Raw genomic sequence first — 25,923 nt, forward strand, 5'->3', positions numbered from 1 at the left:
TGTTGGACAAGTGACTTCAATACTCAAGAGGGAGGTGAATTGAGTTTTACAAAATCTTTGTGCAAAGTGTCTCCTTTGATATTTTAAAGAGTGTTTCTTCAATAAAGTGATTTAATAAAGAAAAATCTAAGTGTGAGAGCAAGTGTGTGATCAATAAAGTAAGCAAACAAATAAATAAACACAATCTAAAAATGCAATTTCAATACTAAAGTAAGGAGTTTAAGGTTAGAGAAATTGCAAACTAGATGTATCCTGGTTCGGTCACCACCACCGTGACCTACGTCCAGACTGAATTCGCTCGATCAAATTGTTTCACTAGCTATCAAGCTTGAGGGTGCTTGACAATTTGGTGACCTTTAAAGTGTATAGGGTTCACTCCTCTAACTATTCAAGAAATCAGATGGAGGTGTTTAATAATAGTTAAGTACTCTCAAAGTACAGATTATACTAGTTGAAGAACTATGGGTGTTGACACTCTCACAAGAATAAAACTAGAGAATTTATGAACAAGATGATTGAAAATAAGCAATTCATGTGATTTAAAACAAGAATTATGATCAAGAAGAGTTATCTAATCAATGGAACAGTGGTCTCTAGCTTATAGTCGCTATAGCCTTTGAACAAAACTAGCCGTTTATAGCCGTTATTTTCGTCCTCTGGTGCAATAGGAATCGATTCCCAATGAGTGAGAATCGATTCCCAACTTTTCAGATGAGTGGAAATCGATTCCTGCTCATAAGGAATCGATCCTAACCTTTTAGAAAGGTTGGAAATACGTTTATAGCTATTTTAAAACCTTTTCAAACATGTTTTTATAAATGCGGGATGCTATAAATCCTTTGTGTAATCAAAAGATAATTTAATGTATGTATTTCAACAGATATATGTTTGAGCTTATTCATGCAAGAAGTCAGTTACCCTTACAATTAATTCTAAGTCCTAAAGTATATTACTTGAGAACTCTTGGACTTAGATTCTTATCTTGAAGCTTGAATCTTAAAGGACTTCATGAGCGTTATTTGTTTGTTTCTTTTTTTATTGTTGCAACTTGAAGCCTTCCTTCCATGTTTTGTTTGTTATCATCAAAATCCTAGAATCTTTATGTTCTGCATTGGTTCCACAGGTATATATACATAAGGGGAAGAAAAGAAAGATAATGGGAGACAAAAACAAATGTTTAGGTGAGTTGGAAAAAAGTTTAAAGTGATGGAAAAAACTCCATTTTTTTTTTACTTTTCTAAAAGTGGGGTCTTACATTTCATGTTTTCACATCAATTATTCCGCATCTATCAAATATAAGATTTATAGCACACATAACACATTAACACACCAACCTATTATATAAAGGGATTATGATTACACCTATCAAAATTCATATATAACTAATCTATAATTTCTCTACAGATTAGATTTGCACCCAATAAAATTCATATATAATTAACCTATGATTTCTCTAGAGATTAAGATTACACACAACAAAATTCATATACAACTAATCTATGATTTTTCAGGGAATAAGATTATGCCCATCAAAATTAATATATGACTAACTTATGATTCTCTAGAAATTAATATTACTCATAACAAATTTATTTATAAATAATCTACAATTATCTAAAGAAAGGGGGGAAACGTAGTTGGTAGCTAAAAGGGATGATCGCGGCTAGTGCATTTCTTTGGAGTTCTTCACAAAATGTACCCAAAAAAGAAGAAGGGATGATCGTTGCAATAGATTTTGAGAGGTAGAAACAATAGCGGACCCAAAAAAATTTATTTATGTATGCACATTTAGTGGTGTGTTGTCCCCCAAATTTTTTTTTAAAACAAATTTTTAAATACATTAAAAAATAAAAGAATATAAACAAGAACGGTTTATATCCTCATGTTACGTAAACCAATTTTTTTGTCATATTAAGAAAAAATAAGACCAATTTATTGAATAATATGCCCTCTCACTTTCTTTAATATTAATTTGTTTTTTTCTTAACATGATAAAAAATGTAGTTTATATAGCATGAGGGATATAATCCCCAAACAAGAAAAGAAAAGAAAAGAAAATTTCAATTTAACATAAAAAAATAGTAATCAACTGAATGATATAAAAACACTAAAACATAAGAAGTGTATCTTCTTGTACATCTACTAAAATTACTCCTTATATTTATAATTAATTAAAAAATATATCTCTTCTTTACTAAAATAAAATGTATCTCCAAATTTATGTCTGCACTTGCCCACATTGGCAATTGAACAGGTCCGCCGCTGGGTAGAAATAAGGGGTATTTTGTATGAGAGAAATTTTTTATTGCTGAGAAAAAAATATTCTCGGAATATGATAGGTAATTTTTTTGGCCCAGGTAAGTTACAAAAAAGTGTTTGGTAGACAAAAAATTTATTGGGAAAGTTGAGTTATTTTTACTAATGCTATGTTTGGTTGATGGTGAAATATTAATGAGAATGTCTTATGATATTATCAAATTACCCATATTAATAGTCAAATAATATTAAAATATTAAAATGACAGTCACCAAAGTACATTGATATCCATTGTAGTTTACAAAATTTCGGATTCCAAGAAATTTTGATGAACCTCTCTCTTCTCTCCGGCACTGGGGACTCAGATTAAAACAATACCACATTTCAGATTGCAAATTTTTTTTCCATTGCGCAGCACAAAACGAAATGCATGGGAGGAATATTATACTGGTATTTTCTAACCTGAACCCATACCAAACGAGGTTAATATATTTTACGTACACAACTTTCCCTGCATTCCTATTAAATTCTTCATACCGAACACCCCCTAAAGGAAGAATAAGAATGATGGAGAGATATTTGATTTGTTAGGTTAAGTTTCATGTTATAAGAAGTTTTCTAAATAATATTATAACAATAAAAATAGGGAAAAGTATTTCTGCAGTCACCGGAGAAAAAATTTTCTCCAGTGAGCTCAAAACGACGTCGTTTTGGGTTATAAGATTAAAAAATTATAATGATAAAAACTAAAATAACCCTGCAATATATTATAATTACAAAAATACCTTGATTTTCATCCCAAAATGACGTCGTTTTGGGCTCATTGGAGATAACTTATCTCCATTGACCGGAGAAATTCTTTACCCATAAAAATAATTGTTTATTGTAATCATGATTAAATTAATTCATGTAATAATTCAACAGTTACAAACGATTACAAAAAATAAATGTTAATATAAGCTCATAAATTCTTAATAGTAAAGGCTATGAAAAGTAATTATTACTTACTTATTTAGAATATTACAAATTAGCGTAATTACTATCAATTATTAATTAACATTACAATTTTATGATCAAATAATAACATATTAGTAGTGATAAAATATTAGCATATCTAAACTACCAAAAAAAAAATTAGCATATAAATATGAAGAAGGTTATACTTACAACCTTTTTTTTTACAACCTCTTACAACCATATCTTAACATCGTTGATTTTCGCCAATCAACGGTTATCATTTATTGTGAATTAATAATTAATTAATGAGTTTAATTTGTGAAAATCATAACCGTTGATTGGCGGAAATCAACGGTATTAAAATATGATTATAAGAGGTTATAAAAAAAAAGTTGTAAGTATAACATTCCTCTATAAATATATTAATTCTTGTTCCCACTACACTACCAAAGTTAACATGCCTAACACCTAGGGAGTTAATTCGTGTTGACACGACACGGATATGTTAACATGAATATGATATTAATATTTATTCATATCAAAACCTTCAATACGAATACAACACGAATAACAAACAAATTATGGGTAGATTAGTAATTAACAAAAAAAATAAAAAATGGCCGAATTTGCGAAAGAATTTTTTTAAAAAAATAAGAGCCAAATTCATATTGACACGTGATACGACATGAATTTTTGTGCGGATGAACCCACATGACATGACATATTTTAACACCCCTACTAACATCGTATAATTATATATTATTCTATATACCATTATCGTTGTTTTTATTGTGTTAATGGTATGTATTATGATATAAACCACTAATACAGATAAACTAACAAAATGTGCTTTAAAAAAATCTTAAAAATGTAAAAATAATTATATTTTAAAATAATTTAATTCAAACACAAATGAAAAAAAATATTTATAATAATTTTTATAATATATTTTTTGTTATTAAGTAAATTTCGTCTTTATTTTATTAATAACCTAGACTTATTTTTATCAAGAAATCAAATAACTTTTGATATAATAAAAAATATTAAAAAATTATGTCATGGGGGTCCCATTTTCGTAGCACAAGGAAGTAATAGTGCGGACGCTCCCCGCTATTATAGATTTAAGAAGTCACTGCTCTGGCGCTCCGGAAAAAGCAAAATGAAGTTAATTAATTAACATGGGTTTATCATCTATCATTTAACATGACCACAAAAATTTTCCTACACACACAACATTTTGTGGGGCCCGCAGCAAAAAAAAAAAAAAAAACTTCGGCACGCAAAACGAATCTTTATAACATAACAGAATCACTTTTCCTACCACGTAACTCTTATAAAACCCAATTAACATAACTCATTTTTGAGAGCTAAAATCAAACCTTACATTCAAAATCTCTCAACCTTTTTTTTCCGCTTTGGCAAAGCAGAGAGATTGGACACTGTCTCTGTTCTGTGCGAAGAAAGATGAGCTCAATCTGCGATACAGATATTCCAGTTCGACTCCAGAACCTGGACGCTTTCACGGCTTCTTACAAGAACTCCCTCCAATCACTGAGAGCCATCGCACACGAAACTGCTCGATTTCAAGGTTAGCTTTTCCACTTCACTCAAAAACGAGTAAGTTAGGGTTCAGAGACTTCTAGACAAAAATGTCACTCTCTCTCTCTCTCTCTCTCTCTCTCTCTTGCAGCTAAACTAGCAGAGGTTAAAGGTAAACTGAGGGAGGCAGAGGATGATTTGGTGAAAGCACTAGGAGGTACTCATCTATATCAACTTTTGATTTTGCTGAATTTCATCATCGAACATGTTAGCTTTTTGTCACTGTCATTACGTTTTTTTTTTTCTTTTTTTCGCGCAGTCAAGACTCGCAGAGAGGCCAAGCGGATGGCTCTGATGGACGCCATTGCTTCTGTTAAGGGCAGAGTTGAAGGTCTTAAGACCAGTATTCATGAGCAGAGAATCAAAAATGAAGAATGTGCCACAATTGTATCTCAACACTGTCTTGGTAATCACCTGTTTATCTGTATTAGAGTATTGCATACATATACTGCTATTGTACCGTCTCTCTATTTATTTACCTTGTACTATACGTATTCAGTTAGCTTGTTATGTAGTTATGTTTCAGTTAAATCGTTGCTGAGTTAGTTAGTTGGTTACAATTCATTATAGTAATCTGTACTGTCTATAAATACTTAGCACTGTTAAAAGATGTAGTCAGTTTTTTAGAATAACCTTCAATGGTTAAGAGACAAGCTCTCTGCACTTTCGCTCTACTCTTAGCACTATCTAGGGCATGATCCAGAATCAATGGCGTCACCACACAATCAGAATGAAGCTTCACTTTCTCATACACCTTTTCATGGTGGATCTTTCACTACAAACCAAACCTCTGTTCTTTCTTCAACTGTGAAGCAGAACAAGTCAGTTCTGGTGCTGTTTTCACGCTCAATCTCAGTGTGTCTTCGATGCATTGTTAGGCTTCCTATAAGAAGCTCAATTGTTTTGTTGCAACTTGCAACTATTTCTAGATGTCAGTTTCTTCTTGATGCTTATTTTTATTAGCACAGAAGAGTATAGGTGATTGACATTGCAAAAGATGATTGGTTGTTTCAGCATTGCCATCAGAATCTGATGTGGTTGGTTGTACATTGTATTCATTGAAGTCTATATGCTTGTTTGCTTGTGTTGAGAAAATGGCAAAAGCCAGAAAATAATTGAGAGAAAAGGTGAGAGAGGAAACTGGAATTGATCGAATGAGCAAAGTGATTAGACAACATCCTTATGCAGCATGTATACTATTAGAGAACCAACTGTCAGGTAACAAACTAGCTGACTTAGCAAAACTAGTCTAACTAATCTCCAACTAAAATAACCAACTCTGACAAGATCGAAGTATGGTTATAGCTTGTGAGGCATAGATTTCATTGTTCCTACGTTTTATTTAATTAGATATGTTCGTATGCACACAGTATATGGTACCAAGTTGTCCATAACCATATCTTTTCTGAAGATTGAAATAAAACTTATTCCAGAAAACTAGAATCTGATAAATGTTGCATTTACTCAAGGCTAAAACTGCTGATTGGTTGGGTTCATTGAGACATTAAGATACATTTATTTTGAGGACTGTGATTGTCAAATATAATCCCTGACATTGTTGTTAAATAGCTATTTCAACATGTAATCCATTTTCCCTTGAAGAAAAGAACTAATAGGAGAGGGATTAGTGTGACCTTAACATTTAATCTGTCTATCTTTTTTTTGTACATTTTGTTTTTATGAGGACATATTTTAGAATTCTGTGTCTGTCTCTTTTTCCCTTTCCTCTATTTGCATATTCTACTTATTAAATTTGAGATTGTGTATTACGAGAGATATTATGAACTATTCTAAGCTCCTCTCTCCTTCCCCCTCTTTTCTTTTCTTCCATTAAAATTTTGTTGGCAGCATCTGAAGAGAAAACAAATGAAAGCATTGAACATAAGGTTGAAACACAGGAGGCCATCTCATGGTACAATAGGATCCTTGGTTTTCATGTTGAAGGTGGACGTGGTAATTGAAGTTAATCTTTTTTGTCCAAGGATTATTCTTTTCAAAATTGATATCCTTACAAGTTCTTCGGCTTGTCAGGGGTGAAATTCACCTTCAAGAATATTAATGCCAACAACCCAAATGAGGAGTACTTTTTTACTATCCGTCACGAAGATGACATGTACACATGTAAGCATCCTATATGGTCTTGTTTATAATCTTAAAAGTAGACTACTTTGCTTCTTGAAATCTAAATTTAGTGATTTCTATTTCAGTGTTAAATTGTGAACCATCTGTCAAAGACACCAAAGAGTTGATCCATGAATTAAACAAGACAAATGGGCTATTTAAATTTGTCAGAATAATGAGGAAAAAGTTCCAAGAAGCAGTGCCACAAGGTACACAGCTGTAGCTCTTTTAAATGATTTCATTCATGAGACGGGGGAGTGAACTGTCCGATTATTATTTGAACTTTGAAACCATGATTACTGAAAACCAGGACTGAACCAGCTGGTTTTTGTCAAACTGGTAAACCATTTCCAATTCAACAGGTTCATCCAGGTTGAAGTTGATGATGTACCACGGCAGCAGGCCATGTCAGGAGAAAGGATCCAACCTGGCTCCTATTCATGGCTGTAAGGTGTAGCTACAACTAAGCCTAGTTTCACCTGTGGTAGTACCATAGTATAATAACAAACAAGTTAATTTACTTTATCATTAGTTTTTAAAACTTAAAAATACTTGTTATTTCAAATAGTAATTAGAAAAAAATTATATACTTTGAAGTTATTTTCATGACAACCACATCTCTAAAACTTATATCCAATCAAATAAACATATGTTCTACCAAAAATTGGTTAATTTTTTTTAAAGGTATATATTCTGCTTATACATTTAACTTCAATAATTTCAAATATATTGTTATAATTAGTTTTTTTTTTTCACATTAATGAGGGAAAATTAGTGTATTGAATGTTTAATATATGTATTTTTGAGTTATTCAATCATCATTTTAATAGTTTTTTGATAACTTATTTCTTCATCACAAGTTATTTTATTGATATATCTTATTTATTAAATATATTCATTGAAGAAGGAAAAAAAGAGAGTCAAATTTTGAATTAAATAGCAGTTAAAACAAAGAAGAAAATTTGGGATGGAATCAGTAGACAAATGAGACAGAGAAATAACCCATCATCTGTGGATACCATCCCTACGGTTGTCTGGCCGCTGCCCAATTACAACACACACACCATATTTCCAAAAACCTGGTCTTCAGACATAAGCAGTAGCTCTAATCAGGCATTTTCTATGCGCACTGAGGCTTCCAAGAGAAAACAAAACCCAAGTGTTTCCTCTTACAAAATACAATCAGTCCAAAACTGTTCCTTCATGACTGAAAGGTTATGGGTTAGAATCTAGGAAACAGCCTCTTTGCAATTATGCAAGGGTAAGGTTGCGTACAAGGATTATCTCCATCCCATACTCGCTAGTCGGGTTTAACAGGGAGTGTTTTTTTTTATATCTTATTTATCAAAAATATACTTGAAACCTGTTTAACCCTGATTTTGTAAAGAACCTTGGGATACACCACCCCAAAAGCTAGCTCAAAGGGTGAGAGTGCCCAAGACCTTATGAACTCCACATTAGTTGCACAAACAACCAATGTGGGACTATATATCTCAACACGCCCCTTCACACGAGAGCCTATTGGGCTTGAAGAGTGAACAATGCAACAGGCCCAGCCTACCTGTGCTAAGAAACGCCACAAGAGAAAGTGGGGGGCGGCGAGGCTCTGATACCATGTAAAGAACCTTGGGATACACTACTCCAAAAGCTAGCTCAAAGGGTGGGAGTGCCCAAGACCTTATAAACTCCACATTAGTTGCACATACAACTAATGTGGGACTATATATCTCAACAGATTTAGCCCCTATTCTTTGACCTTCCCCCGTCTATAGTTTGATGAACAGTCCAGTTTTGAAACATTTGACGAAAATGGGGCTTATAATTGATTTTAGTTTCTAAAATTATGATTAAACAGGCAGTTTATCTATGACAACAAATGAACATCAAGAATCTGCCTTAATCTCTGCATCTGCTCCAGCTTTATCGATATCAACCATTAGAAGTTATTCTCCAACTACGGTAAATGAGCATCAAGGTGAACCCACAGAAAGTAATATGCATCTCAGGAAACAAAACACTCAGAGAAGGGTAAAATCAGCACTTCTGTCTCCTGGATCTGCATCATCTGTTCACCAATCTCCTCTTTTGAAGGTATGAATCAAATTGATCTTGTGTTTCTTCAATTTAATTTTCTGTTTCAGCACAATTTGTTATCACATAATCAGGATTCTCTGCTGCAGAAAATGTTGTTCAGTTGCTGTGTTGTGTATTATATTTTCAAAATGAATGTATGATTATGATGTTCCTTGATAACATTTTTTTTTTAAATCTTTTATTGGTATGACTATTTAAGCCAAGAGGAAGATGGTAATGGTTAGGCTCATTGCTTGATTTCGGCTTTACTTCCATTAAGGTATGAGTCGAATATGAGCTTGAAGGAGTGGATAGTGACAAACAACATATAGATCCGTAACTGCTGACTTGTCAGCTTCTATGCAAATTGGTTTTGAGTTATTCTAACACAACTAATTATATCCTTGATGAAGGCAGTATAAATTCTGAGAATTTTAAAGTAGCAACAAAATTATATCCTTGGGTGAAGGTTATAGATCAGAATTAGCTGTAATCAGTTACTTTGATCTAATTGATCTAACGAGCTTTTGCTAAGATTAAGAATGGATTTTGCCCATAACTTGTAACATTGTGAAAGGAGGGTATTGTGATGAACTAGATTGCCTCTTGTTTTCATGTTCTGGTTTGACAAAAATGTGAAAAAACCACTCAGGAGGTATTTTCCCACTTTAAGAAACTGGATAACTAAGTACAATGGGACTGATATTTAAATCTTATTTGTTGAGCAATCACTTAAAATTTGAAAAACTACTTTTTATGATTTGTTTTAACTCAAAACTGGTCCAAAACAAATCCAATACAATGTTCGTTTTAAACTAACTTGTTGATATTTGAATTAAAACTGTTAAGAGAAATATATAAACCATTGATGAGCCTTCACTTAATAGCTTAAGCTTTTGGGTTGAATTGGTTCTTTACATGGTATCAGAGCCTCGGTGTCACGGGTTTGATTCTCACCGCCCCCTCCAATTTAATTAATAATTAATTAAGTCTTGTAGAGCTTCTTTGCACAAGTATGTGGGCCTGTGCATTGTCCACCCTTCAAGCCCAGTGGGCTCTGTGTGTGGGGGCGTGTTAGAGAAGTATATAAACCAATGATGAGCCTTCATTTAACAGTTTAAACTTTTGAGTTGAATTGATTCTTTACAAAAACATTCCTTACTGCTCTCCCCCCTCTCTTTTTATGTTGTTTGAAATTTAAAGAAATATGCACCAAAGTTTGAGATAATATTTAATATTAAACATGATTAAAATCTAAATTTAGACAAAGTAAATATATTCCATAAGAAATTTCAAATTTACAGATCTACATAACTTGTTTTTATCAGTTTTTTCTGTGTTGCCAAAACACTCACTAGATGTTGATGACATGGTATATACTGCATAGGGCAAGGAAAATTTTAACCCCATTGTTATCGGGCTTAGCTTTCCTTCTTTACAATATGCATTGGATCCTCCATTGCCTGTTACCCTGTTTTATTGTGCCACCTATATGCATGTTGCTTTTAGGATCTGCTTGTTAATCTTTAATCCAATTATCATTCTGGGAATATGATTTTGTAGGCAGAAGGCAGAACACTTACGGGAACACACTTGATAAAACTTATGTTCATGTGTCCTTAATAGTACTCATCCTTTTGGATTTTTGTTTTATGGATAATGGATTAAAAGGATTCTGGGTGCCAAAAAAATAGAAACATACAGCCAAATGGTAATACTCTCGAACTGTTTTTGAGCTGTGCTTGACAAGGGAGTGTTTCAGATATTGATAATCTTATATTGCATGACTGGACATGCATTTCGCCACAATTTGTTTGAGGTTTGATCCTTTTGATGCATTCTTGCCTCCTAAAGAAAGTGCATCAGATGCAGGGGGATCACCGGCATTAATCTGTTTCTTGGCATAATTCAATATTAAAACTTGAATGGCAGAATTTCTAGATGATGAGAACATGAAAACTGTATATGATTATTGCATGGATACAGTTTGTATGTAAGATCAGTTACGCGGAGGTCTAATATATGGCAGGTCAGGAAATGAAGTGGAGTGAGAGATTTTTGTCACCTCATTTTGATGAGACATGCTGATAACGTGAAGTATTCATCTAGGCATAACTCATGACTCCAGTTGCTAACAAATTAACACGCAAGTCAAGACATATCCAGGTTCTGGAAGTCTGAACCTGTATATAATAGATCAGAAGATCTCTACATTTTTCATGCATTGTCCATGTGATATTTGTGTGTGTGTGGTTTTAATATTTTGTCCTTATTGTTGTTAAACTGGTAATTATAGTGCTGACTTCTTGTTTTGGCACTGTAAATGGAGCATTGCAATTGGGAACTGTAAATGGAGCATTGCAATTGGGAAATGGATCACCATGATCCTTTTGTTTATTTTTTCTCCCCTTGTATTCTCCATGAAGCATTGCCTTCTTGGTTCACATATTTGCTATATATAGAGTAGATCAACTATCGCTTATTTATACTTTATGCTCTTATTTATACAATAAATCAAAGTTGAGCTACACTGGGAAGGGGGTTACTGACAGAAACGCCCCTTGATTATGATGTCGTTTTAGGTTGCCTTTTAAGACTCACGTCTTGTGCCTGCAGCTTAACGTAATGAATAATCTATTATACATGATAATCTTGACTATTAGGTCTACAAAAGGGGAAGAAATACTTCAAATTGTTGCTTGACGTAGTCGTTTGTGAAGCAAGGCATGGGTGTTATTCCATAGCTTTTGTGCTTCCGATTCGTCCTTCGCTAGGCTGGAGCAGTTACTCTCATTACAATCTGTAAAGTATTTCCCATTTATCCCTTCTGTTTCTGGGCTCAGAGCAACATAACACGTAGTTGATGCACCCTGCGGACACGCATTAATATAAATACTACCACTCATAATGGGAAAATACTGCATTCACTGTTTGCTACGAAGGATATTATTTCATATTCATAATTAACTATACTCTGCCTAATTGGTAGGGTTGTTCGCTACTGATTTTTACATCAAGAATTCTACATCAATCAACATTCGAAATCGCTGCAACTTGGCAGGGTTCAGTATTCTAATGGCCATATAATATCCTCCTAGGTGTATTGAACCAAAGGTACATTTTGTCTACAAACCTGTGACGTCGATTTGAGTAACTTTGATGCGATGAAGAATAGGGAATCTGCGTGCAAGTTTTACGAATTTTTAGTAGTTTCAAAATGAAATTGGGAAACGAATTATTAAACTAATGAAACTTTGTACTTGCCCGTTAATAAGCCCTTATGAGCTCTAATAATTCCTGTTTTTACAATGCCTGGATGTACTGCATTGATAGTGACTCTGGCATTCCTTGCCTGTAATTATATTCCAGTTGTTATGAATATTTTAGTGGTGCATACAAAGTTTTGCTTCTAGTAGCATTATGATAACCATTCAAAGAGATGAGTAAGTACAAGAAAGTTTCGGGTTATTTCTCACTCTAACCTGGAGTCGTCTAGCTATTTCCTTGGCATGCAAAATATTGGCTAATTTTGACTGAGCATAAGCGCGCGTGCCATTATATCTGCAATTGTTATCAGAAAGATAAATATAATAATAAGTATCCAAAATGTAATGCAGTTACAATTGTTTATAATTTTGCAGAGAAGAAAGTAGTTGTACTTTTTTCCACTGAGTATGTCGTTGAAACAAAAACCATCTCTCTTCACCCAGCTATGGATGACAGAAGATACGTTTATTATTCTTCCTTGATAACCTGTCTTCTCTGCCGTTTCTATCATTTTCTCTAATAAAATTTCTGTTAACAGAAAATGACCTGCAAAAAAAATAAAATGAAAGTTCAATAAGCGTCTTTTTTTCAATTTTTAAACGTCTTAATTCTTCCACTATATTCTCTGATCACAATAATGACAATAAATTATAAAAGAAAGGGGATTCAAATCTTCTCCCTTTCTTGTCTTAGCAAAAAAAAAAAAAATGTAAAAGAAAAGTTATTGTCAATGATAAATTCTTAAGTGATTATAAAGAAATAAAAATCTCTTAATTTATATTTTACTTGGGGAAAACTTAATTTTCATCCATTGTGATTTATTATTTGACCCCCCGTGATTTTAAACTTATCACTTAGAATCACTCTGCTGAAATAATTTATCATTTAACCTTTTATGATTTCAAATTTTTACTTAGACCCCTTGTGGTTACAAAAAATTTCACTTAAATCACTTGGGGTTTAAAAAATAAACATTTTAAAAACATATTTTAAAATAAATTTTCTCTCTTTTTTATTTTATATCCTCATGTAATGCATTTAGGGTTTGAAAAATATTTTAAGTTATTTATTCTGAAATTAATTTATAAATTATCTTAATTTTTTTATTTTAAAAATATATTTGAAATTAAAAATATTATTTAAGATGAAATTAAAAAAATATTACTTATGATAAATTAAATATGTACTATCAAAATAAAATGTTTACTTTCTTTAAATAGATAAAATAAAAATATTTGATTTGAATTTATTTTCTTGACAAAAATAAGTTAATTTTTTTAGAATTTATTTTTATATTTTAAACCTTAAATGCATTAGGTGAGGATATAAAATTAAAAAGAGGGAAAATTTATTTTCCTCTTATTTATTTTTTAAATTTTTTATTTTTAAACCACAAAGGGTCTAAGTGAAAATATTTTTAACCACAAGGAGTCTAAGTAAAAATATGAAATCACGGGGTGTTAAATGATAAATTATTTAAGCACAATGAGTCTAAGTGATAAGTTTAAAACCACGGGGGGTCAAATGATAAATCACAAAACCACAATGGGTGAAAATGAAGTTTACCCTTTTATTTATTATCACTTCAATTGCAATAAACTAATAATTGCTTTTTGTTGTTAGTATTTTTTTTTTGGTAGTTGCTATTAGTATGTAGTTAGTAAGACCAAATGGAAACAGAAAATTTGATTCCCAAAAACAAAAGTACTACACTTTAGAAACAGGCCACAAAGGGCTTTGAACTTGGAGCCCTAAAGATTAGCGCATGACTATTTGTGGACCAAAATGAAGCCTAAAGTGATGTGATGTCCAAGCTTTTTTCCATCTTGTAGTCGTGGTCTCGTGGACCCAAAGAGAGCCTAAAGATATAGACGATTGTGTATTTTATGGTTTTGGTGGGGGACCATAAACGAACCAAGTTTAGGTCACCTCACCTCAAATTTTTCCATGTTAAAACTAAAATAAAACTAGCCTCTACAATTTTAAGATTGTGAATATAAGAATTATATGAGTAAAATTGTAGCTTAATAATGAAAAAGAGTGACGCCAATTCCATTTTTTTTTTAATATTTTTTTCAAGAATAATTCAAACTCCTTTGCGTTTAAAGACCACACCACAGTGCCATCTAAACTAAATGGTTGTCAAGGAAACCTCCAAGGCTACCTCGGTTGGCACGTTGGCAACTGAGTTTCCAAGAATTTGCTTGGATCAGGGGTTCAAACTCTATCTCAAGCAAATTCTTAAAAAATCTTTAGAGGCCAAAGGACGTGCACCCGCTGTTCCAAGAGGAGTAACCTTCGGGCCGTACTCTGAAGATAAGGTGACTGGAGGAGGTTGAATGGAAATACCCTCCAGGTTATACCAAAAAAAAAAAAATGGTTGTCAAAGAAGACTCTTTGAGCCAATATCTAGGATGCTGTTGACTTAGGCTTTGTGTGTGTCTTACATTAAGGACCTCAAAAAAGTTGTAGCAACCAGATTATGCTGATGAGTAGTTGTCAAAGATTTAGCAATGCTTTCAATCTTAATGTAAACCCTAAGAAAAGTGCAAGAATTAGAAAAATACCCAAGTAATTTGTAGCAAATGTCATCTCAATTTTTTCTTCAGAGAACTCCAAGTTTGGAGAAAATATCCCAGCATTGTTTCTGTAAAGTTAATTTATTATAACCATTAGTATATCATAAAATATGATCAATAATCTCTCCCTTTTCTTTCACAATGATAATCACTCAAATAAAATGAAAAATATGATCACAAAACTTACATGAGAATATTAAGGGGGAGTTCTAAGGCTAAAAACTCAGAGCAAAATCTCTGTATAGAACCAAAAGAGCTTAGATCAATTTCCAACAGAATAACTTCAGCGTTTGGACTCTCCTTTTGTATATTCTCTCTCACTTCCCCGGCTTTCTTCAAGTCCCTCGCAGCAATCACAACTCTCACTCCTCTCTTTGCTAACACTCTAGCTGTTTCAGCTCCAATACCAGAACTCGCCCCTTCAATTAAAAATTCAAGGGCAATAACAACTTCATTAATTAATCTCATCCCGCATAAATATCACGTGCTTTAGTTAACAAATACTTAAAAATATAATATAAGTATTCTTGCGATTTTGTCATTGTTAAATGTGGTTAAATAAAATGGGTATGATATATTGAATATTAGTTTTCATGTAGTATAGGGAATTTTTTAAAAGGGTTCATATTTTCTTATGTTGTAGGATAGTAGGAGAGAAAAAAAGTAGAGATAAGTTAAATGTGGGTCCCACATTTTATATTAAAAAAGAAAAGAAAAATTAATTGGCACGGAAAACGAATTTGTGTAGGAAAAAGTTCTACTCTTATGTAGAAGGAGAATATGATTTCCCTTTTTTAATATAGTGAAGGAGACAAATTTATTAATAAAATGGGAATTTTTTGATGGTAGTACAGGAAAAGTACAAAATCCTATATCTCCGTATCAATGGACCAAGCAACAAATCATAATAAATAGGCCAACATCACATCTCAACACAAAATTTTAAAGTAATAGGTTCATGGATCTTTCACATGGATACGGATACTTACTGGGTCTATGTCTAGTCAATGTGGGACTTCATGTTACTACTCACACTTGAATATTTAAAAAAAAAGAGAGAGCATAAAAGAGACAAAACCATATCATGCTGCGGCTTAACAAGAACCAACATCTTGTGCATTCATGTGCAAGAGCCAGCAGAGTAAACACTTAATCTACCACCTTCCCCAATGCCGCAAAATTAATCAGTAATAAACCACCATTCAATTTTTTCCCGGAGAAAGCTTAACTGGTGAATTACTACCAAATTTGGCTAATTCAACTTTGGATAAAGATTCAACTAAATTTTCATTTACAAAAAAAATTATAAAAAAAATGGAGAACTTAAGAAGTAGAAATTAATGAAATGAAAGTAAAATAGAAAAGAGAAAACAAATGGTGCTCAAGAATCTTCAAAACCAACAACTAACTGGTAGAGCCATGCATACTCACCCGCTTATAGAGAAATACTCACTCAAACAAAATCTTGAAAAATCAAAAAAGGGGTCACCTTGGTAAGTAATTACGCTTTTCATGGTAAGTAATTGCCGTACCAGTGATCAGAGCGGTTAGATCGGAAGGAAGGGAAGAAGAACAATGTTGAGTAACTTGCTCAGCTGTTGAATTTGAGCCAAAACCACTGGGGCCTGCAATTCCTGCTAAGTATCTTAGTGTTGCCTTCATGGGTATGCCTGCTTTTGAATATTGCAAAGACATATAGCATTCAGACTGAAACCACATACAGCTATTTTATACACCAATAGGAGAAAGAATTCTCCAATGACACGATAATTCTTTTCCCTTATTTGGGTCTCTCTTTTTTTTTTTTTTAGGAAATTTTTTTCTTCTACTATAAACATAAGATGTGATGGATCTCATCTTCTATTAAAAAATAAAAATTATTACACATAATTTAATGTATCACTAATAATAAGAGAAAGAATTTTTCTATAACATGAAAATTCTTTTCTCCTTATTTACATATTCTTGGCTGAGGTACCTAATAAGTTGTTTCTGTGAAGCTCGGAACTTTTTATGTTTAGCAAAATCATTGCTTTTGGGGGATTAATGTTTGAAATAATTTTATTTTTTACGTACACATAAAATTATGTAATTTTATGCTTGTATAACAAATAATTTTATCTTCTGTATCACGAGAAATATTAATCCCATATCGGATGGTCCACAAAAATACGGTGATTAGAACCTACAAAAATGGTTTAGCATATACGTTTGCGATATTAATTTCCCTTTTTTAAGAGCTTTTCGGTCTTCATTTATCATCATCACAGCCTGTCCTTGTTAAGTGGCTTGCATTTTCCAGTGGTATGCGGCCATAAAATTTTCCCTCTTTTGATTTGATTTGATTTGATATTTTCTGAGTAAAATTTCACAGAGCATAATTATGTGTCTGTACTAAGAAAAAAGAAGAAAAAGGTACATAATAATGTTTAATTAAGTAACTACAAATCATTATATGAAGATTACCACTAAAGTAAAACTAAACGCCCTTTTTATTTTCTTTTCACTTATCTTGGGGTAATCAATTTGTGTGGAACAAATTTGCTGTGCTTTCTAATTCCCTTCCAAAAATATCATCTTATCCCCTTTGTCATCTTTCCACAGAATTGAAGCAAAGGTTTTTTGTTTGGGGGTGGGTACGTTTTAACCCGCTAAATCCTAATAGATTTAGTAGTGAGATCATATCCACCAGAAAGTGGGTTTTTTTTTTTTTAGTTTCCATATAAGTATTACAATTTAACTTTCTCTAGCTATTTTATTTTTGGAGTACAATTTTAAAATTAGTTTCTCATTGAAATAGAGTTATCTTATTCTCGAAGTACGGTCCTAAAATTAATTTTTCAATTAAAACAGAAAATGTATTAAACCACTGTTATCGAAGAAAGAGCGAATGAAAATAACTAGTGAAAATAAACATTCATGCATATCATAATAAAATTAGCCTACCTATGTATCACCAAAAGAAAATTAAAAAAATAAAATAAAAAAATTAGCCTACCCAGGGGCCATCCTTGGAGAACAATGTCGGGGACAGCGTGATAACCTTCCGTTAGTTACGCCCTTTGAGTGTTGGTTCTTACTAAATTTTCAACGTAATCTTGAAGAGAGGCCTATGATCTTATGTTTGATATCAATGAAAGGACAAAGATAACTAGACAATATTCTCTTGTCACTGTACTGCTCCCCAAGATAAGTGATTTGTTTTGTTAAATGCCCTTTGACGTATAATTTTATAACACAAGTAGTTTTGGATTCAACAAAATCGAAATGCAATTTCACTGTGGATCTCACTTTTTTTCTTTTTTCTTTTTCCTATTTTGGGTTGCACTTGTTATCTTAAAATCTCAACCAAAAGGAATAGCAACAAGTTTTTGCTAAACCTTGCATAAGCAGCAGCATAACTGTATTGCCACACAAAAAATAATGGTATTTCCCATGAGCTAATCTATTCTACTTTATGTGATACACATAAACTTTTATTTTATACTAATTAAAAATCAAATTAACGAGATCCAGTCCACACACAAAAAAGATTTTGAAAATATACAAAATTGATTGCCATGTATAGTTGTAAATCTAGGAATTTAGAAGTTATTGTGATTTATCATACTGAATATTTTACTGATTTTAATCAAATAATCAGATTTAATTTAAAATTAATATAATTTATTCTGATTTAAAAATTACTATAATAAATAATTGTAGGATTTCAATTCTTTTCTTATTTAAATAAGTTAATTATTTTCTGTAATTTAGCATATCCTAAGTAGAATCCATTCTAATTTTTTAACAAATAAATTTGGGTGTTAAAAAAATGCATCCGGTGGTCGTCTGTCAAAATTTTCGACATTTACTCGAGGCCAAATTGATAAAATAAATTTATTTATTTATTTTTATTTGACTTCCATTCGAATGAACACTTTAAATTTTTTTGACAGGGGCATTAAAAAAAAATCTACTTTTCAGAAAAAAGAATAATTGTTTTTACTTTATACACGTCATTTTTTGTTTTGACGTTTTATAAAAGGGTAATATTTTTCTCATGTAATAAGAGATAATAATTATCTCCTACTGACTTATTTGTATAAGTGAGGTCCACTTTTAAGAGAAGAGAGAGAAAAAGTAAAGTGAAACTCATCTTGAATATGCGTGTGTAGGAAATAAATTTTTTCTTATGTAAGATAAAAATAATAAATCCCTTTGTGAAATGACCCCCGTATGAAAAATGACTCCTATGTTGTCCGAAGATGCATGCATGCACCGATGAAGAAAGAAGGATATAGGTACATATGAATGTACCCTTAACACGTGTGCATCTAGAAAACCAATGATAGCAGATAGCATGCAATGTAAGTTTTGATAATTCAAATTTCTAGAAAGGAGAAAAGGAATCAAAGCACAGACAAAAACACATAAGAGTTGTAGACAAACATGCTTTTGCTGCGTGCACACAGTGCCATTCACTTCTCTCTTTCATCAAATAGAGGTCACCAATTTTTTGTTCATCGATCCATGACTCTTTGAGAAATGATGGCGATGTTGGAGCTCGGATAGGCTAAAGCGTAGACACTGAGGTTGACCCTTCAACAAAGGAGTGATGAAAGACAAACTATGGGTTGTGTATAGGGTCCCATTCTGTCTCCCAACTCGCAAACACCATCTCATGATTCTCATCAACATGCCATAAGTCTTTCAAGCACTACTTATGTACTCTTGTTGTTTGACATGTTGTATCAAGTTCATTCTTCATATGTATCATGGCTTGCGCCTAGAAAATAGTGTGTTCTATGTTCAGTAAAGTTTGAATATATGTGCACTAATGGCATGATTGTGTATTATATATACAAGTAGCATACGCTGACCTAGAAGCTAGTAGGACATAAAGCTCCTTCCCATTATTCAAAAGCTAAAGTGGGCTTCTACCCTTAAAAAAAGTGCTAATAAGCGGTCAATTATGACTTATAGATAGCTTGTTGTTTTGCTAAGAAAATAGGAACAAGTTGTGGTGTCTCAATATATAAGTAAAGGTTGAAATATTTGTAACCAAAAAAAATAGAAGATTGAAATATAAATTGTCCTCTTTTGTTGAATGATTTTCTTGGCAATTAAATTATGAGTTTAAGTTCTCACGTTACAGGAGATAAAATTATCTCTTACACATATATAAAAATGTGAGAGCTCATATGGGGCCATTTGAGAAGAAGAGAGGGAAAAAAACACGAAACTTCACACATTATTATGTATGTATAGTAGGTAATTTTATCTTCTAAGAAAAAACTTTAAACCCTTATGTCATCTGTTGATATGTAAAACAGTGAAAGTAAACCCGATTGTTCTTTTTTTTTTTTTAAGAAGAAGAAGACTATTCAGGTAAAAAAAAATTTAAGCCATATACATAATCAAAGTTCTGTTCAAATTAATTTACGCAGTTTTCGACTTACTTATTTCAGTTATTTGTCTGATCGATCTAATTAAAAATAATATAATTTTTATGCCGACTATAAAAGATTAAAAATTAATATTTTAACGACTTTTCATAGTAGCCACTCAAGTCATTGCATGCCTGCCTATACATAATAAATATGGGGTGTTTGTGTGTATATATTGATCAATTGTGGCTTAATTTTCAAGCAAACCTTAAAACCATGCCAAGGTAACATAATTAGCTTGGAAATTGATTTGCAACCAACCCAACATTCTCATTATTTAAGAATTCAAAGATCATCGGTGATGTCTCACTTTCTAATATTTTTCTGTTAGGTGTGTTTTTTCTACAACTTTAAAAGTATATAATAACCTACTTGTTATTTATTAAATAATTATTCGTAGCAATAACGTTAATTAATCTACTCAAGTTTCTAATACAGGAAAAATACTTTATTTTATCTAATATATCAAAATCTTAGAAATTAAAGCTAAAAATGCAATAACATTTTATAATAAAGACGAGAAGGATTTTACTTGGAATTTGGAAAGCACTTTTATTGAATTATATTTTAATTTACGAAAACTCATATTCGTATATACTTATTTTTCTGAAGTTATATCAATTCTTAATGAATAGAAGAAGCTACAAGTTATAAATATTAAGTTAAAATTTAAATTAGTTGAATTAAAAATAAGAAAAACATATTCAAAATCGATGGCGCTGCATTCATTTTTATTTATGAATAAATTATAATTTTAGTTCTTAAAAAATATATGACATTACTTTAGTTTTCGAAAAGATTGAGAATAACGTCAATTTAGTCATATAAAGAAATCAATATTAATTTAGTCTCTCAAACACATAATTTATGGAACAACAAAAAAATCTGACCTCATATTTTAAAATTAAAAAATATTAAATTGATTCATTTATCTTTTAAAAATTTGACGTTATCCTTTTAAGAATCAAAATGAGTATTTATTCTTTATTTATTTATTTTCAAATGTCTGGTTGCGTTTGGAATAAAAAAAACATAGTCCATATTTTGATCTAGAGAAAGTGGGAAAGTACCGTTCACATTTTTTATATAAATTTATGATTGAAAAAACGACAACACCCACCATATGTATGCGTCTTGTGATCTTGTCATCTGCCATCGTTATTAAATTTAAAACACTTTTAAAGTACTAATTGTCTTGATCGATTTATCAAATCACCAAAACTCCGTTACACTGATGCAAAAGACTTACACGTGTGAGCTTACGCAAAACCACATCATAAAAAATGGCCCGTTTCTTTTAGTAAAATATATTTTATCTTATTTCCAAAAAAAAAAAAAATTTATTTTATCTTAGCTAGCAACTTAAACGAGAAATGCTGGAACAGGTAAAAAAGAATGGTAATGCATCTCCAATATTGTAACTTTTTTGAAAAAAAAAAAAAGAAAAAAAAAAGAATGATATAGCTCGACAAGATACAAGTGATGTACATGCCTTTGACGAGAAGAACAATAAAAATGACCCTGCACGACCTTAGGGCCCTAGGGTCATAACCATGTCCCCTGCAATATTAGCCAAATTTTCCTACCTGAATTGATGCATTCGACAGCGCTAAAATTTGACTTTGCCGACAAATCCTAAATTTTTTATTTCGTATCAGCTTAATTTTGATTATCCATACGAACATTAAGAAAAGATTAATGGAAAAAAAGACAACATATAATTATGTACGATTTCGATTTGTGCTAGTCCCACGTGCCATATGCCAATAACGTGGTGACACATCACAAAAATAGAATCCATATTACACGAGCCAATCACGGAAGAAGTGGAAGTGGGGGCACAGCCAATACAATTTTTTCCCTCCTTTAGTTCTACTTTCACACATATCATTAACTATAAGATATTATTATCTTAGACTAGATAGTCTATATTAAGCAATTAAAAGAGAACTTTTTGCTAGCTAATTTTCTTTTAGTTGGGACCCTTGTATGTGAAGATCCAAAGAAAAGGTTGTTTGTCTTTACCTTAATGAGCATATGTAACCAAAAATATTATGTATGCACAATCCAAGGTGAGAATTTAATTATTCATGCGTAGTAGCTAGACCTAGGAGGACTTGATTGAGGATGCTGGGCATACCTCCTTAGGAACACACCAATAAAATGTTGGAATTAATTATATTTATGAATAAGAAGTTTGATTTGAAAAGGTGTGTTTTTTTATCGTCAAACTGATACGTGTCTTTTCATATTAAACGAATGTGTTATTTCGTTGATGAATAAGTGCATTTTGAATTGTAATCTTATGTTTAAATAGAGAATTAAAGTTTTGAGGAGACATCGGAATTGAAAACATAAAATAAAATAATGATAATTGAAGAATAACCATTAGTCCCTTACAAACACTGAGCGGTGGGCAAAGGAGACAACAGAATTGAATTGAGAACAAAATTATTCATAAGACAATATTATATGTTCGCCATTGTTGGGGAGTGGGCTTTACTGTGGAGAGTGTATAAAGTAAGCAACTGAGAATAGCTGCAAGGATGAGAATTTGGCTTTATACCATATTTGCTTCCATTGAACATTTGTGTCCCCAAAGGAAGCCAATACATTTTAATAAATCTAAATTAAATACTTTTCTTTTTTGTTTATTCCCTTGTGCTGTAAAATGCTTGAAATAAGACCAATGAATTTTTTATTCTGACCTAATTACTATATGCTTTTTGTTACTGACAACCGAATGGATTTTTAAAAGAATTATATTTTTTCTAATTTAAGAATCAAATATTTTTTTTTTATCAAATCACCTTTTTAAAATAGGCTTGGTTATTGAACCAAACTACTTTATCAATTCGGTTCGATTCGGGTTAAAGATAAAATTGAATTGAACCATATCCATTTCTAGAAGTATGAAAAATCTAAATGAACCGAATCAAATCATACCCACTTTTAGAAGTATGAAAAATCTAAATTAACCGAACTAAAGCGCAAAACACATCAAATTATATCATATTTTTTCAAAATGATTTAAGAACTGAATTATTTTCTCTGAATAGATTCAAAAATCAAATCACTTTTTAACATCAAATCGATTTTTCTGAATCAAATCAATTTACTGGTGGAGATCTGTTCAATATAGAAAAAAATGAACCAAAACAAACCATCCACACCCCTATTGATTAGACCAATACAATATGGGCCTAATCACACACAGTTGAGGTGAGAAGATTTTGTGTAGGGCTGTCTGTTTCGTGGGCTTGAGATAGTTGTAGATGATGGGTGATGTATGATTCACCATTGGCGCAATGATCCTGACTGGGGTACTTGCAATGACACTCCGACGCTCAAGTTAATATCAATGTCAGGTTTTATGTGTATTCTTACTGAATTAGATTGATATACCTGGGCATGTACCATGTGTTTATATAGTGAATCTGATGCCGCCTTAGGAAGGCGGTATGACTTCTGATTAGCAGCTCCTGGACTGTAGGTTCAGTTGGTGCTTCTATAGCCTTATCTCATTATATCAAGCTATTTTGGTAGAGTGGTGGCAAGCTGGTGCTGTCTTATGTTTATTTGTTCAATGACATGGTGGATCTTTATTAGTTCCTGTAATTGCTTTCTTATCTCTGAAGTTATGCTCGGAGCCTGGTGGATTTGGGCCTTGTTCTATGAATTTTAGCTTTTGATGGACCTATCATATTATATTTTATCCAGATCACCTATTTAAAGGGGCTATTTTATTTATTTTTTATTTTTGTTTACTTTTCTTATCTCAACTGGGAAAAAAAAAAAAAAAACATTGAAAATAAAGCATAGGAAAATAAAAAGCCCGTTATTCTTATTTCTGTCTTTGGATGTATTGGGCCTTAGGTAAGGGATGATAGTTATTTCTTAGCCCGATTCCAATTGGAGTAGCTAAGAAAAGGTTCATGATATTATGGTATAGTCGAGCCTGGCTCATATTTTACAAAGCCTAGTTGTGAGAGGCCTGATTCTATTTATTTTGGTTAAGGAAAATTCTCTGCAGGCCTAAAAATGAAAGCCCTCTTCGTTTAGGCCTTTTGGGCTTTCATAGAAGAAAACCCAATAAATTGTATTTTATTTTTAAAAAAAAAAATTCACATTCAAAACAAACGCAAGGCCTTAACCCTAACGCCGCACTATCAGCAAACACGGCTATAAATGTCACCTCCGAAACCCTACTCTTTCACTTTGCCTTTGTTCTCTTTTGTTTTGCATCTGTTTTCTGGTATATGGTGTCTGTGGAGCGGTTCAGGTCAGATTTTTTTGGGGTGTTTTATTTATTTTTGTGTTAAATACATAGATGATAGACCCTGTGAGGAGGATCTCCCAAAAATTGATAGGAAGTGCCGTATGACACTCCAAAAAGCAGCACCGGTTTCAAAGAATGTTCTCATCCACCGATGGCAAATCCCATCGGTCGAGAACATTCTTTGCGGTGCTGTGTGGTTGATTTGAAACGGGTGGCTGAGGGTTTTTTTTTTTTATCCTTTATTTTATTTTTATTTTTAGGTTTAGGTCCAATGCCACGTCGCTGGTAGCTATATATTTGCATTGACCTGCGATGCTATGATTGGACCAAAAGCAAGAGTGAAATTCATTTGTTTCGCACCCTGATAGGAATCTGTGGATCCAATATTTTATGATCTGCGGAGCCGATTTGTGCGATTACATTTATGTTCTCTTTTTCCAACTCGTATGTTTTTATGCTTTTTTTATTTTATTTTATGTTTTTGTGTGTGTTTGTGTCAATGAAGCCGATGACGACTAAATTGAATTGGAATTACCGTCTGAACAAATTTACCTTTGATGTGAATTTCTGGCTGACTCCGAGGCTTCCTTTTGAAATGTCATTTGCATTGTGGGTTGGATTCAAAACTGATTTTGGTTGATGGACCTACTTTTCAATAATGTTTAAAATTGATTTTTTTATTGCATTAATCAAAACCCATTTCATAACTGGGAATATGCCCTAAATTACAATCCCAATGGTTTTTTTAGAGACATCCCATAATTTTGCAATAAAATGCTAAAATGCAACCTTACTACTGACAAAGCCAACAAACAGAACATAAGCATTAGCCCTTCTCTAAGAGAAGTGCCGGCCTACTGTTTGTGAAATAAACCTGAGTATCAATGCTGATAAAGTTGCTATATATTTTTTTATCTTATTCCTGATGTGTGCGACCACCATGGAGGCGTTTAAAATGTCTAAAAGAATCAAACTAATTCATTACAAAACTGCTTCACATTTTAAAAATCCATTATTTTTAATAACCGATTTCGTATACAACTACATTTTCTTGGAAAAATTGGTTATCCATAACAATTGGATAAATTGGTTATTCATAACAAAACTACTCATAAACTTACAACTTGACAACTGACAAGGCAACGAAAATGAAGTTAAAAAATCATATGGAAAAGGATAACCAAATTAATTAATTGGCTTAACATCTACCAGATGTTTAAGATTATAAATCAACATAGTTAAAAGGACAATTCACAATGGATTTACTAGATAATCATAGATAATCAATTATTTTTATGGTTTGGTAAATAATCAGTTTATAAAATAAATTGAGCAATTTGGTTATGAATTGATTTGATTCTTT

General features: G+C 32.0%; 2 protein-coding genes and 4 non-coding genes across 7 annotated transcripts; 4 read left to right on the forward strand and 2 right to left on the reverse strand.

Moving 5' to 3' along the window:
• Window positions 1-4,643: 4,643 nt before the first annotated feature.
• LOC133306641 (kinetochore protein SPC25 homolog) lies at window positions 4,644-11,167 on the forward strand. 2 transcript variants are annotated; one of them, XM_061506961.1, is made up of 8 exons: window positions 4,644-4,801; window positions 4,904-4,969; window positions 5,072-5,218; window positions 6,661-6,765; window positions 6,844-6,933; window positions 7,020-7,142; window positions 8,789-9,024; window positions 11,036-11,167. In XM_061506961.1, the coding sequence occupies exons 1-8, from the start codon at window positions 4,678-4,680 to the stop codon at window positions 11,045-11,047; spliced, it is 903 nt and encodes a 300-aa protein (XP_061362945.1). In that variant the 5' UTR covers window positions 4,644-4,677; the 3' UTR covers window positions 11,048-11,167. The 2 variants fall into 2 exon arrangements, with proteins under 2 accessions (XP_061362945.1, XP_061362946.1); XM_061506962.1 differs by having other exon boundaries at window positions 6,661-6,756.
• LOC133306660 (small nucleolar RNA snoR143) lies at window positions 7,892-8,018 on the reverse strand. Its single transcript, XR_009750931.1, has one exon. It is a non-coding gene; the product is annotated as a small nucleolar RNA snoR143 (small nucleolar RNA).
• Window positions 11,168-11,675: 508 nt separating the features above from the next.
• On the reverse strand, window positions 11,676-16,532 carry LOC133306640 (short-chain dehydrogenase TIC 32 B, chloroplastic-like). Its single transcript, XM_061506960.1, has 8 exons — window positions 16,385-16,532; window positions 15,040-15,271; window positions 14,841-14,920; window positions 12,666-12,819; window positions 12,489-12,567; window positions 12,271-12,358; window positions 12,140-12,186; window positions 11,676-11,876 (listed from the first exon to the last, which is right to left on the reverse strand). Exons 1-8 carry the CDS (start codon window positions 16,512-16,514, stop codon window positions 11,694-11,696), a joined length of 993 nt encoding a protein of 330 aa, XP_061362944.1. The 5' UTR covers window positions 16,515-16,532; the 3' UTR covers window positions 11,676-11,693.
• An 8,085-nt stretch (window positions 16,533-24,617) lies between these two features.
• LOC133306661 (small nucleolar RNA Z112) lies at window positions 24,618-24,784 on the forward strand. The gene has a single exon (XR_009750932.1). It is a non-coding gene; the product is annotated as a small nucleolar RNA Z112 (small nucleolar RNA).
• Window positions 24,785-24,825: 41 nt separating this feature from the next.
• Window positions 24,826-24,984, forward strand: LOC133306663 (small nucleolar RNA snoR2/U65). Its single transcript, XR_009750934.1, has one exon. It is a non-coding gene; the product is annotated as a small nucleolar RNA snoR2/U65 (small nucleolar RNA).
• Window positions 24,985-25,062: 78 nt separating this feature from the next.
• LOC133306662 (small nucleolar RNA snoR77Y) lies at window positions 25,063-25,149 on the forward strand. The gene has a single exon (XR_009750933.1). It is a non-coding gene; the product is annotated as a small nucleolar RNA snoR77Y (small nucleolar RNA).
• Window positions 25,150-25,923: the final 774 nt, after the last annotated feature.

Source organism: Gastrolobium bilobum, unplaced genomic scaffold (assembly GCF_033153095.1).
Source record: "Gastrolobium bilobum isolate Gb01-03AN ecotype WA unplaced genomic scaffold, APGP_CSIRO_Gbil_v1 utg5629, whole genome shotgun sequence".
In the NCBI taxonomy this organism is placed as follows: domain Eukaryota; kingdom Viridiplantae; phylum Streptophyta; class Magnoliopsida; order Fabales; family Fabaceae; genus Gastrolobium; species Gastrolobium bilobum.

What these genes read in the sequence shown, in the direction of transcription:
- LOC133306641 (XM_061506961.1), top strand. Translation starts at nt 4,678, where the DNA reads ATGAGCTCAATCTGCGATACAGATATTCCAGTTCGACTCCAGAACCTG. An exon ending in TGTATCTCAACACTGTCTTG is followed by an intron (nt 5,219 to 6,660) that starts GTAATCACCTGT and finishes TTTTGTTGGCAG; the next exon opens with CATCTGAAGAGAAAACAAAT. An exon ending in CCAAGAAGCAGTGCCACAAG is followed by an intron (nt 7,143 to 8,788) that starts GTACACAGCTGT and finishes ATGATTAAACAG; the next exon opens with GCAGTTTATCTATGACAACA.
- LOC133306640 (XM_061506960.1), bottom strand. Translation starts at nt 16,514, where the DNA reads ATGAAGGCAACACTAAGATACTTAGCAGGAATTGCAGGCCCCAGTGGT. An exon ending in ATTTGCTACAAATTACTTGG is followed by an intron (nt 12,820 to 14,840) that starts GTATTTTTCTAA and finishes TTTTTTTTGCAG; the next exon opens with GTCATTTTCTGTTAACAGAA. An exon ending in GACATACTCAGTGGAAAAAA is followed by an intron (nt 12,568 to 12,665) that starts GTACAACTACTT and finishes TAACAATTGCAG; the next exon opens with ATATAATGGCACGCGCGCTT.